General features: G+C 25.7%; 1 protein-coding gene across 16 annotated transcripts in view; it reads right to left on the reverse strand.

Annotated features, from left to right (window-relative positions):
• Positions 1–14,635, reverse strand: part of LOC136976541 (uncharacterized) — a 100,667-nt gene that overhangs the window by 14,146 nt on the left and 71,886 nt on the right. For 14 of the 16 annotated variants that reach the window (XM_067271869.1, XM_067271868.1, XM_067271866.1 and 11 more), the window contains 6 exons: positions 10,625–10,660; positions 6,762–6,833; positions 3,502–3,652; positions 3,323–3,419; positions 1,484–1,826; positions 663–1,411 (listed from right to left, as the gene is read on the reverse strand). In XM_067271869.1, the coding sequence (XP_067127970.1) occupies positions 663–1,411; positions 1,484–1,826; positions 3,323–3,419; positions 3,502–3,652; positions 6,762–6,833; positions 10,625–10,660 (1,448 nt within the window). The remainder of the gene's footprint in view (positions 1–662; positions 1,412–1,483; positions 1,827–3,322; positions 3,420–3,501; positions 3,653–6,761; positions 6,834–10,624; positions 10,661–14,635) is intronic. The other 2 variants (XM_067271857.1, XM_067271860.1) reach the window with 2 other exon arrangements.

The raw sequence follows: 14,635 nt of genomic DNA on the forward strand, positions 1-14,635 counted from the left end.
TCTAAAAATATTATAATTTGCTATTCATAATTTAAGATTCGATCAACCTTCTAACTCACAAGTCAGTAATTCATCACACCACTCGTTTCAATATACTACTGTTTTAAAGTTATTTTACAAACCATTTAGAATGTATAAATAATACATATTGACATAAAATTATATAAATTAAATAAATTCTGTTAAGTATAATTTAAAACAGTGATACCCAAACTATGGCAGCTGAACCAATAAACTGACTTGCAAACATATTTGACACCTGATTTATAAATGATAAAAGTAGGTTTATTTTTGTATTTATGAAACATTTAAAAAATTTGTAGTCTGTCTACCTATTACATATGCACAGGTTGATCTGACAATCGAGAAGTTTGGGCACCTCTGGTCTAAACTATCTTAACTTCTAATATCCAAGAAGCCAAAATAGAAAGAAAAATTTCTTTCTACTATGAAAAAAAAATTTGAATTATGATTTCTTTTCAAACAATAAATAAATACAGTTTAAAATATATAACTTTCTAAAAGAATTATTTTAAAAATATTAAACATATCTAATTAATAATAGATTAATATCTTAATTCTTTTAAATATGCTTCCTGAACATTATTAATAAACTATACAAATTTAAAATATTTTCAGAAATTCTCTGAATTGATACTTACAATGAAACGGTTAACCTTTGATTTTGGTTTCTCTATTGTAGTTGTAGGTTCGCCTTTAATTGATTCGAACTTGGCCCGCAAATTCTTGGCAATATCAGCTTGGGGTAGATGATCTTCATCTTCATTCTTTTTATTTTCTCGAATAACTTCGCTTTCCCAATTTTCAAACTTTGCTTTTAAACTTTTAGCTTTATCAGCTTCTATTATAATATCATCATCACATTTATAGCTAGCTTTAATTATGTTTGGATCTCTTTCTTGTTCACATACTGGTTCATTATCTTCAACTTTTATAAAGTCTTTTGGTGCAATACGTTTTACAGGTTTAGGAGCAACAGGAGTAATAGTTTCAGGAACAGAGCTTTCTAGAGCTTTAAATTTGTCGAGCATGCGACGAGTAGTATCTGTGACCGGAATGTCATCTACAACATCAGAAGATCGTACGATATTCGGATCACGTGGAATTTCTTTATCAGTGTCACCATCCCTAGTACTGGACGAAGTTTCTTTGTAGTTTTCAAAAAATTTGAAACGTTTCGATACTTCTATACTTTCTATAACTTCTTTGGAAGTATCTGAACATTTTACCAATTCTGTTTCTACTGGTGAAGTTGGACTAAAATATTGTATTTCACGAGTCCTTCTTGGTTCATTACCTGGAGATTTATTAGGCGATTTGGCTAAAGGTAAAGGAACTTTGGCTCCAGCAGCATCAATTTGTTTAAATAAATTTCGTGCATCATGTGCAGCTGAAAAAAACATTTTATGTAAAAAAAGCAATTTATAAAAATATTTTTGAAATAAAATTTGTTAGTTTTTACCTCCTTCTGAGAAAATGCTTAAATCTTCTTCCTTTTCTTTACGCACTTTCTCTTGTTTTTCTACTTCAATGTCATTTTTAACTACACCTTTCTCAAACTTCTCCTTTATAAGTTTGGCAGAAATATCTTCTCCAACTTCTATTTCAGTTTCTGTTCGAACAGATGTCTTTGAAGTTTGTTGACAAGCCTTTTCATATATGGTTTTAACTTTTCCTGATCCATGAGAAAACTGTTTTCTAAGTTTACTTAATTCTTCTTTTTGTTCCACATTTTCATCCTTAGAAACAGTAACTGAACCAGATTCCCACTGACTTTTCAAAGTGGACATTTCAGAAAATGATACCTATTAATAAAACAAACTATTTAAAACTAATATTTTAATAACTAAATATTAACTTTATATAAATAAGGTCTACACATTTTTATATAATCATATTTTCTCTATTTCATCAAAAATTCATATCTCTCAAAAATGTATATAGTTATCATCTTATTACATGCATAAGAGTATATATGAGTTATCATATACAGTACAGAGTCGATAATCTGAATCAATTGGGGACAGGGGTTGTTCGGATTAGTGATTTGTTCGGATAACCGATTATGTATGAAAAAATATATTAACCTGTCTGATGTTCAAATTTTTCTCCGTTGCATGTCGCTTTGTGTTGAATTTTCGTCAATTTTAAGCCTAACAAAAGTTTTTATAATAATAATTGAGGCTAGTGTATTGTTAAAAATTATTTCTTTATTTTGTACAAACAAAAATATATTGAAGAATATAAAAACGTGAAAATTATACTTTAGAAGTAAATCTAGTATCCAAAACGTTCGATTCAGCACAACACAGTCTGACTGGAAATCGTTTGGATAACCAGGGTTCAGATTAACAACTCTACTGTAATTGTCAAATTATAAAAATACAAGAACTTTAATATTTTTGTAATTTTACAATTATGTAAATTATTATGGGTAGCTCCGACTGAATTTGACTACAGGGAGGATAAAAACTCCCAACTCCAGCAGTAGCAGGCAAGTAAAGGTCTGTTGTGAGAGGCATGCTATAGAACTTTATCATCAATGTGGACTATATTGTCCTTTTAAAATATCTGTATTAAAAAAAATTTTTATCTTATATTTTTGGTTTTGATTCGTGCAGTTCAGGTAGTTGTGTATATGCTTTGTTTCTTTTGTCATGGTCATTTGTTTTTTATATTATTACTATTATGTTATCAGATACCTACAACATCAAGAATTTATTAAATAGTTTATTACTATCCAATGTATGTAAGCTACCTTACAACTCAGACCCCTCACTCCTTGATGATTTCATCTTCCTTACAAACTTCTAAATCCTTTGCCCTTTGAACCAAATTTCAAATACTCTGATACCATAAGGAAAACATGGACTTCCATTAAACTCTGACTCCTCACTCTTCATCTGATTTCATCTCCCTTTTCCCAAACCTTTTGAGTTGTCTGGACAAATTTTGTGTAGTTAGTCTCTACAATCCTCCAAAAAAATATGCACTACTTTAAAACTTGGAGCCTCAAACTTCCTCCTGATTTCACCCCCCACAAACTGCCAAACTATTACTGATTTGCACTAAATTTTGCATGGTTACTCTCTTCCATCCTGCAGGAAATGTACTACTCTATAAGAACAACTCAACCCCCTTCCTGAGTTCCCAGGCAACACTGGGCATTCTTTATGTAAAAATAAGTTCAAAATCATTTGTTCTTACAATGAAATGCATCTTAGAATAAATGTCAGTTTTTTAATTAGGAATCAAGTTAATATATTCAAAATCCATATTAATGAGTAAAAAATTTAAATACCTTTTCTTTACTTTTAACTATCTTAACATCATCACATTCATCTTCATTAGTACTCAAATGACCATTCTCCTGTTCACCTGAGACAGCAGACTGATATCTAAATTTAATATATTAAGAGAAAAATTAAATTCTGTAATATTAATCTAGCAAATTTTGCAATTTTAAAAATAATTTATTACTTAGCCATTCGAGCAAGAATGCTTTCTGATCTTTGTAAGGTGGAATCAGAGAGAGAGTGTTGCTGTTGTTGTTCCTGAGGTGATTCAAACCATGATCTTATATTACTCAAATCTGGTATCTTTTCCAAGCCATCTGCAGCTTTAGTATCAGCTAAAAAAAATTTCACAGTATTAAACAATATATTTATTGGAAGTTTTTTATATTTAATAAGAAAATTATAAATTAATGTTTGTGGAAACATATTTGTTAACTAGAGCTGTTTGTTACAAACGTAAACAGATGAAATGATCAGTTGTAAATTTGAGAAAACAGCTCTACCTTATCCCTATGTACATAAAGTATCCAGAGTAACTAAACAAAAATTATTATTTCATATTGATTAAGGCCAAATGAACAGCTGGATTTTATCAGGCTACTATTCAATAATTAAATATTAACTAATTTTGTCTAGAGGTAGGCAGTTAAAATGCCATCTCTTGATAAATTTAATTGTAAATATATTAATATTTAATTTTTAGAAAGTTCTTGAAGAGTCAGTCCAGAGCAGGACTTAAACCACACTGTCAGCTACACTACCAGAACCAGCACAGTATTTGGCATTAATCAAAAATGGCAGTTTATGTTTTTATTTCATATTGAATTATCCTAGTACATTTAAAAATCATATATACAATTCATTATTTGCAAAAAAGCACTATGTTCAACCTTGCAGATATGTAAAAATAATTAATTCATTGTATTTCTTAACATTTTCCAAAATATTTAGATTATTTAAAATTTCCTTTAAATATTTTACATTTGGGAATTGTTTTGAATTATAATATCAATTTAAAAACACACTAATAATGAAAAATAATAAACAAATTAACAATTATTGTTTATAAACTTCTTTACTCTCATATTAATACAAGTGAAGTTTCTGTAATCTTAAATGTTCATTTAAATTCTTAAAAAATGATAAACTGTAAACAAGTGTTAAAGTTGCATAACATTATTTCTGTCAAGAGAGTATACTAATGAAACGAGATATATTTTACTTCATATTAATTTCTTACTGTTTCTATACACATTTGTGGCTTTTCTTAGAATAGTCAATATATATTAGTTTAACATTAGTTAACCTGTTAATTGTCAGCATTTTATTCATTCAGATATTATTCAACGGTAATATACTGGATGGTCCACTTATAATAAATATCTCAAAATATTAAAAGCTTGATCAGAGTAAAAGTTAATTTTCAAGGAGCCTTTTCCATTTCATAAAAATTAGGAGGTAGGAAACAACTAGAAATTCAAAAATGGGACTATATTTTTTAATTTTTGGATATTTTTCTTTCATCGAGAGAAGTTATTTGTTAATTTAAAAAATTATGAGCATTTTTTGTTGTATTTTCAAAAAGTAATAGTTAAATAAATGCTTTTTATGATCTAATTTATTGTAACTAACCAAGTCACTTAAAATATCTTAAATGATCAATATTTAGATAATTACATAAATATGTAATTGAGATTGAAACTTAAATAATTTTCATTCAGAATTTTTTTTAATGCAATTTTTTGGAGTAATTGACTTAAGGAATTTGTTTTATTTGTAACATTTGTTTTGTTTCTTAAAAACATATCTACTGTATTAATGAATATAGGCAAAATTACTAATCATTAAAAAAGATGCCCTAGCAGAACATTTTTTTAATCAAAATGGTAAATATTAACACATTGACTGCCAACTACGAGTTATCCTATAGTTGGCAATTGAACAACAGTAATGTTGTCTTTCATGTTTTGCTAGATAACTATTTACTATGGGAATAGTCTTATTATAACTGAATAGTTGGCATCATAAATGAGAACAACATCTATTGGGCATTATAGAACAAACTATAAAGTTTAAAATATGATAAGAGTTTTCTGTTTTAATTGCTAGATACAAACATCTTCATAGTAATGATACTAACACAGTGGCTAATTTGTGCCTGGAATATGAATGACAAATCAATTTTGTGTCATAAAAGAAAAAGTTTATTGAAAAAGAACATATTGAAAGACATTAAAAAATAAAAAAAATAAAAACATTTATTTATATTACACAAATTATCTCATAAGTGGTGTCTGCAAAACAAAAGTTACTTCACTCGCCCACTAAGAGATAATTTGCATCAATAGTTTTTTGCTAAATATTAATTATTAATACAAATTAATACTTAAAAATAAGTATTAAAAATTTAAAAAAGCAAATAAATATTGCATAATCAAAATGGCACCCAGGACAACTGTCAAGAGCATTATACACAAACATGTTAAATAATTTATTTGTATGTTTAATGAATAAAATAATTTGAAATAAATATGAAAAGCGAACAAGAAATTATTTATTGTGATAATGTCACAATGTCAGGTTGCAATTTTTAATCATATTTTTAATTTATTTAATATATAATGCTCTCCACCTCAAATTAGTAGTAGTGTCTTGCCCCTGTGCATCATACTTTTCTGTTAGCAATGGAGTCGTGCCAGTCATCTATTAACTGCTCTCAGGGGAAAGTTTATTGAAATAACGTGACTTCCAGTTTGTATCAAAAGTTCTGATTAACTTTATATGAACTTCCAGCCCCTAAGGTTTCCATACTTCATCTCAGATTTCATCTAACTACTCTGTTTTCAAGATTAAGGAAAAACAGACTGACAGACAACAGTAGAAATTTGTGGTCTACAATTTTTTCAAATTGAAGCCCAATAATAGGAAATTTGAGCAAATTTAAATTAAGAAACAAAACTTTATTGTTCTTTCATCAAGAATTCAAAACTAAAAAAAATATGAGGTCCAATTTCAAAACCTGAAGTTTCCCCAGCTTAATATATTTTGAAGCAGCTTAATATTTTTGAAATTGAAAAGGCCCCTTGAAAACAATAACTTTTATTCTGATTATTTTTTAATTGTATACATATTTTAGAAAATTTTTGTTTGTTATGAAAGAAATTCTGAATTTATGAAACTAATTAATAAATCACTGAATCCTCTTGAAACCTTTTAACCGGTGCGGTATGCTCAAATTTCAAGAGGATTCAGTGGTTTTACCCGTGTGTATAGGTGGATTGTCTAATTAATAAATTAACTTATAATTGAAAGATAATATTTCAGACCTCAATGATTTCTTAAGGTTAATGATTAAACGATTAAAACTATTAACTTATCAAAAAAAATTTCATTTTACTTGAATTCCATGATTTAAATCCAAAATATACTTTATCAAAAACTTACATCGTATTACATCTGGTGGCAATTCCACGGGAGTACTTTCACTGATTATCATTTCATGTTTTTTTGAAACACCTATAACAATTTATTATGTAGCTTAATTAGCTATTTCTCTTTCATATATACTTTGACAGAAAAAAAAATTTTTTTACAAACTTAATTTTGTTTATCTTTAAAAAGTTTTAAAATAATTCTCAGAAATCAAAAATAAAAAAAATGTGTCACTATACAAGCAACACAAAAATACTTTCTTGAAGAGAGAGGAAGAAAAAAGGAAAAAAGTTACTTTCTTCAAAATAGATAAAAAAGAAATAGATGTTTTAAAGAAGAAATTGGTGTTTTAAAACATATCTTTATTCTGTCTTAATGTTTTTAAAATGACGTTAAAACAATTTTTCAATTATATAAAATATACTGTAGCAATTTTTAATTATTTAAATTACTCTCTGCAAATATCACTTCTATATATTGCATGCGGAGAACATAACTCTTAGCAAAATGAGCTATAATTATTAATGTTCATAGACAGCAATGCCATTTTGAACTAATTGCTTTCAGAGTTTATCAAAACTTAGATTGTTGAGTAGGAATAAATGAAAAATTGAAGTAATTCATTCAATTGATTTTTGTTTGTTTACAGCTAGAATACGTTCTACTCAAAAGATGATCGTAGCAGGTTAATTTTTGTCAAATTTTAGTTATGTCACTAAACCAGAAAAATTTGAATAAGTTTTGAAGATTTTTTGATGGAATATTGACAAGAGAGACACATTTTATTGTAAATGATTGGGAATCATGAGACTCCCAATCATTAAAATTGAGAATTTTAGAGTTATGTTGCTAATATTCTCAGCAGGTGATATAATATAATCCATATATATATATATATATATAGAAGTTTAACAAGCATTTTTACAAATAATAAAAATTTTTTTTATAAAATAAATGCTTATCTTTGATAAAAATATCTTCAAGCCTGTTTTCATTATTGGAAATACTAAAAATTATTATTTTTTGTCATAACATATGCTTCTACATACTTATAAAGTATCTAGGGAAAGTAACAAAAAGCTGATTAAAAGAAAGAATAAAATGCTGAATGAATGATTTCGCTTCAACAAAATGTATTTCTGTTGCTAAAATAATAATATAATATAGATTTAAAAATGTTTAGTTACCTTTATTCTCTAATTACAGAATTATCAAATAATTTCTTAAAAATTTATATAAAACAATTTTATAAGATATTCAAAAGTATTTCTCATTCAATATGAGAAAAATATGTTAGGAAAATCAATCAGTGGTAAATAAATCACTAGGTACGGTTTGAACAAAATCAAAATATAATATGTTCAATTAAATTTACATTAAAAAAAACAATTATTAATTTCTGATTTCATTTCTCTCTTAAATTCAGAAGAAATCAAATTACAAAAATTTTAAAACTAGTTTAGAAGAATACTATTTTGAATAATTGAAACAGTTCTGGGGATTTTATTTTTAAACTGTTCTACAAGATTTAGAAAGGTTTCTAAAAAGGTATAACTTAAGGAATTCTGAAAACATCGTATGATTTTAAACACCATTTCTTCAAAGATAAACACTGATTATTTTGTTATTTATGAATGAAAAAGAAAAAACTAAATATGAAAAATGCATATTTAAGAAGTTAGTAACAGTTTAAAATTGAATGCAGCATTCTTTTGCTATTATTGAAATTTTATAATTTATAAAATTTGAAATATTCCAAAAATAGAAAAAGAAAATTCTAGAAAATATTAGGTTTTAAGAAATTATTCAAAATTCCTTGTTATAAAGTTGTCTTTTGAAGTTTTAGTGATAACTTAGTTTTAGAGATAAATAACAGATATTTAAAATGCAGGTAAATGTGTTACTTATAAATAAATTGTCAAACTAAAAAAAGAATTTCATAATATTTTTATTACATTACCACTGAAAAATTTAAGAACTATAGTAAAAAACTTTAGGGAGAGAAGAGAACAGCTCAGTTCTAACATGCATTTCAAATATTTATATTTGAATTACACTTTTCCTCTTTCTATATAACATGCTTGTTGCCAGTTTAATTTTTTTTATAAATATAATAAAAATATATGAATAAGTCTTTTCTGCATTAAGTAGTAGAGCTTCAAACATAACTTACGATTCAGATTACATAATTTCAAGTATTTAATAAATGATTAATCTTCAATAATTTAATTTAAATCATGTATTAAAATTTATGAAGAAATTTATTGGAAATACAGGATATTTCAGAACTCATTGTAATATTACAAATTATTTGTTTTTAATTCTACCAATGTTAATATAATTGACTTATTAAACTAAAAACTGGGCAAACTAAAGTTTTTAATATATATAAATTTTTGTTAAAATACAGGGTGTCTCAAAATTGTACAGACAAACTTTTAGGGGAGGTAGATAACATCTAAAGGAATGAGAATTGCATAGGAACCCATAACCGGAAATGTCACTGTAAGTCAATAGGTGGCTGTACCTTTTACCATCCCGCATGACAACCATGAACTATCTGATCTTTCGGAAATAGGTTCTACCAGCCTTATTTGAAAATGTTCCAGCAAATGTGAGACACAACATGTGGTTCCAACATGGGGCACCAGGGCCAGATTTAACAATCACAGGCCCATGGGCACAAATAAGGTGGGGCCCTCTTTAACAGTATGCAAATTGGATGATTTAGAAAATTTATAACTTGCACGAATGTGTATAAATATTTGTGTGATATTTCAAATATTTTAAAAATTTCAACTGTTGGAAGTTGTAAATTTCATTTAAAAATAAGGTTATTGTAAACATATTGCACATATATTTTATTGTGTAAAACTAATTATTTTAATTTAATTGAAAATGCTTATGTAAATTTTTTTTCTGCAAGTTAACTTTACACCAGTGAAATTTATATATATATATGCAAAAGTTAAGTATATAGTAAAAAAAAAAAATATGTTTAAACATAGTTTTGTAAGGGCCCTGGGCACTGGCCCCAAATGCCCTTATGTAAATCCGACCCTGTGGGCACCTCTCTATTATGGAATGGATGTTCATGCACATTTGAACAGGTCAATGATTGGCCATGGTGGACCAGTTCCCTGGCTCGCCCCATGCTCACCTGATTTATCAGACCTTGATTTCTTTCTGTGGGGAGCCCTCAAGGCTATGATATATGACTCGCTTGTGGAATCTGAAATGGATCTCATAGCAAGACTCATTTGTGTTGCTGCTATAATCAAAGAAACTCCCAGTGTGTTCGAACATGTCTGGCAATCAATGCTCTGTCTGTGTCAAGCATGAATCGTGTCTGATGGTGGAAACTTCAATCATCTGCTGTAACATTATGAACTGGTACGCCATTTGTACTAATCAAATCCAATAAATGTTTCCCATTAATCACTGTCTTGTGCCTTTTCAGATCTTATACCTCTACTACCACTTTTCCGAGGTTTCTGGTTATGAGTTCCTATGCAATTCTCATTCCTTTAGATGTTACCTACCTCCCCTAAAAAAGTTTGTCAGTACATTTTTGAGACACCCTGTATATAATCTTATATAACATTGTAATTTTGAATTAAATTATATTTTAATAATTCAAATTACTTATATCAGAAATTTTTTAGAAATTCAATTTTATAAAGAAATAGAACTCTAAAACATCCTGTATCAAATTAGAGTCAAATATGTTTAAATAGCCAGTTTATAAACATAGGTATTATTATTGTTATATATTTATTAAATGTAGCAATTAAAAGATTATTTGAATCATGGATTATATTAGCAATTCTTAGGAATACATTCTAATTTAAAATTTTTTTCAAATATAAGCATACCTTGAGGAGAATCCAAATCATCATCTACTTTGGAAACTTGCAAAAGAAAAATTTTGATGCAAAAATAATTTCCATACAAATTCATAATTTGCACATTTTAGTTAATAAAATTTAAATGTAGTTATTAATTTATTAAACAAAATTAATTTTAGCTCTTAATTATAAATATATAATTATAATTAATTACAAATGTTTATACTGAAAACAATTTAGAAGTTAAATTTTCATTATTTTATGCATTTACTTCAAACCATTTAAAAGCATTTCATGCATCAAACTTTCTTAAATGCCATCAAGTTTTCTTCAAGATATTTCAATATAATTACTTATATTTCATTTTAGGTAAAAATCTTCAACACATTGCTTTTGTATTAATTTCATAAAATATAGTAAGAAATTTAGATTATAACCACCAACTTTTTATAAATTATTTAAACAAAGTTATCATCATGTGAAAACAAAATACTGAATCTTGGCAACAATATTAAACTTTTTAAAATTAAAAATTGTCAGATGAAAGCTGAAATTTAGAACTTTATAATCATAATTTTTGGCATTTCTATTCACAAGATAATAATTTTATATACACAATAGAGATTTACTGTGATACATTAGACATTTATGATACGATTACAAGGTTATTCATACAAAATTATAGTACACTAAATTTTAGCAGTAAAAACAAATTCAAGTAAAACCTTTTATTTCTGAATACATGATAATCATTAAATATATTTTATATTAATTTTATAATTCACAGTATTGTAGAAATTATATGCTTTGATTTAGTTTTATGAAAAAAATCATGAAACTGAAATCACACCTTTTTGTTATATAAAAGGATTAATTGAAATAAAGTTAGTTATCACAGTGATCACACTTTCATCATTTCAGAAACACAATTTGGAATTTAGCATTTACATAAATTTATTTTCAAATAATTACTAAATATCAGCTTTTGCCAAAAGTTTATCATTATCAAAATACATATGGTTTTTACTATCTCATTTTAAAATATTTTTATAAAATGCACATACTTGTATGGCACAATTAAGAAAATTTGAATAATAGAAAAAGGCATGATAAAAAAAAAATTAGTTAATTACTTTCCAAATGTAAAAAAATAAATCTTACAGAAATGGTAATATGACATTAGCAAAATTACCTGTTTAAAACTAGGCTTTTAAATACATTTATTTATATATTTAGATAAAACAAAAAAAGAGGTGAAAAGCCTAAATAAATCATTTATATATTATGAATTATTTTCAACTCTAACCATTTTATGGTTATATTCTCAGTTTAAAAATAAAGTTTAAAAATTAGAATTAGATCAATGCTTATAGTAATTTTGGTGATTTTTAAAAGAACTAAAAGTATTATAAAAGTATACATTTATAAGTAATTACTAAGTTTTATATATATATATATACAGTACAGTACTGATAGCTTAAGATATTATTTTAAGACATTTAGAAAGACTTTTTTTTTTATTAAATAAAATTATATTACTAAATTGCAGAAGGTTATTATAAATTAATTTTAAAATTTAATTCATTACTACAGAATACTATTTATAAGCAAAGAATTTTAAATATATTTAGTGTTATTTCATAAAGTACATTTTTAAATTTGCATTACCAGTATATTAAATGTGAACATTAAAGTTTCCACATGAAAAATTTATTTCTTCTAAATTAATGATGTAAGGAAGTGATAATTATAATTAATTTGCAAAAATATTTAAAGGAAAAGGAAAAATTACAAGGAAAAGAATGTGTTCTCTATGAGAGTAAACAGTAGGATGTCATTTTATTTTTTTTTTAAGTTTTGTAATAAAATTTTCAAGCAAAATTCTAGGAATAAAATATAAAATACAAGTTGTATCAGTTTTGATTGAATGAAGAGAAAATTTTGAAAATACTTTATTATATGAATTTTGAATTTAAAAAAAAAATCAAATGGCTGATATCAATGTGTGTATAGTGTTTCTGAAAAACTCAATTATTTCTAAATTAAAAATTAAAGATGAGAAATTATTATTCAAAGTTGATTTTTTTAATTCCATTAATCAGTTCAAAATGTTGAATTTTAAAATTAAAATCGTTTGCTTATTTTGGTAATTAATTACTATAAAAATGTTTGATTTTTTTTTAAAATGTGACTGTAAAATGTTTAACTGATATTATTCATTTATTTTTCTTATTATCTGAAATTAGTATACCAACAAATACTGTATAGAACAACTGTTTATGAAAATTAAATAAAGGCAATTAAAAATGCTTTTCCTAATCTGCTTTTGCTATGATTATTTCAATATAATTAGATCATGACAGTATAATTAATACCTGCAAAAAGATTTTGCATCTGAAAATGGTTACATATTGAAAAAATGTTACGACAACAAAACAATTAAGAGAGAAAACAGTGTAATGATAAAAAGATCATCATCTGATTTGGGAATTGAAGATCTTGAGTATCCTCCTGTGTTGATACCTACTGTACATTTCAATTTCAATAACTCCTTATTCCTTGTTTTAAAAAAAGCACTACTTTCCTAAGTATAGATTTTTCACAGATTATCAATCTAAAGCTAAGATCCTACTCCAAGATTGAGTATAATAAAAAGGACATACTAATAATACTATATATTATTATATAATGTTAAAAATGAATTATCTATACAAAGTATAATGAAAATTTTTCAGTAACTGATAATATAGAATATAAAGTATAACAAACTTTTTTCATTTTGATTTTTCATATTTATTTATTTACATAAGGTATTAATTTAAATGACATTTATTTTTTGCAACCTTTTTCCATGAAAGCTGTTATTGTATGTCCTTCTTATATTTTCAATTTCTCTTTCAATTTATCATATTTTATTGAAATGATGTACTTTATCTAATTTTGTAAACTGTTTATGAACATTATACGAAGTCTTTCTCTGTATAATAAATCAAAAATAATAACACAACATAACAGTAATTTTTAATTTGTTCTTTATTTTATAGACCATTTAATAATAAAAGTTAAAAACTTTTGATATCTGGTTAATTTTGTATATGAGTAAGTTCCACATTGTTTTAATGTTATTTTTTTTAAATTTACTCTTAAACTTAAATTATAAAAAGAAAAATGTTAGTCCTAACTTGTTGAAATAATTATATTTTTAATTATTTTCTAATTAGAATTACAAGAATCAAAGATGGCAAAATACATTCTGAAATTTATTTAAATAACGCTTATTGAAAATCTACATAATAATAATTTGATCATAAATTAAATAGTTTAATATATAAATTTGATATTACCAAATAACTCAAGATATATTTTTAAATTTAAAAAAAATCAAGACATACTATTTTAAAAACCTGCAGATATTTAAATCTATTAAAGGACTAAGTCATCACAGAATGCATAATTTTATAAAACGTTCTCTATATAATTATAGTAAAACTTTAATATAATTTCAGTGATGGTTTTATGAATATTACACTCATTAAAAAGTTCGTAAATTGAAATTTTTTTGAACATACTGTTTCTTTTTTTTTTTTTGTGTGTGTGTGTGTGTGTGTGTGTGTGTGTGTGTGGTGTGTGTGTTACAACATTGTGTACTTGTGTATCAGAACATTGAAAATTCTAGAAAGTAGCAATGAGGAGTGAATCATTGTCACCTGGGGAGTGCTTACTGCTATTTAACTGGCAGGAATGGACAGATAGTCTTTCTTTCTATTGGTGGTGTATTGTGAAGTTGACAAGGAGACCTTTGTTTCTAACCAAAGAAAGAGATGGAAACTAATATGTGGGAATGAAAGTTTTCTTTTTAGACTTTTTTGGTATACACAGAAAAGAAAGAAAGAAAAAAAAAAAAAAAAACTATTTTAAAGCTTTATATCAACTTTAACATCAAGAATTTATTTTATATTCATCAAAGAAAGATCAAAGACTGCTGACATATTTTTTGAAAGAAAAAACTAGCATTTACTGTTTTGTTTGGGCAACTAA

The sequence above is a fragment of the Centruroides vittatus genome, unplaced genomic scaffold (genome assembly GCF_030686945.1).
Source record: "Centruroides vittatus isolate TY-2023 unplaced genomic scaffold, ASM3068694v2 contig_401, whole genome shotgun sequence".
NCBI lineage: Eukaryota > Metazoa > Arthropoda > Arachnida > Scorpiones > Buthidae > Centruroides > Centruroides vittatus.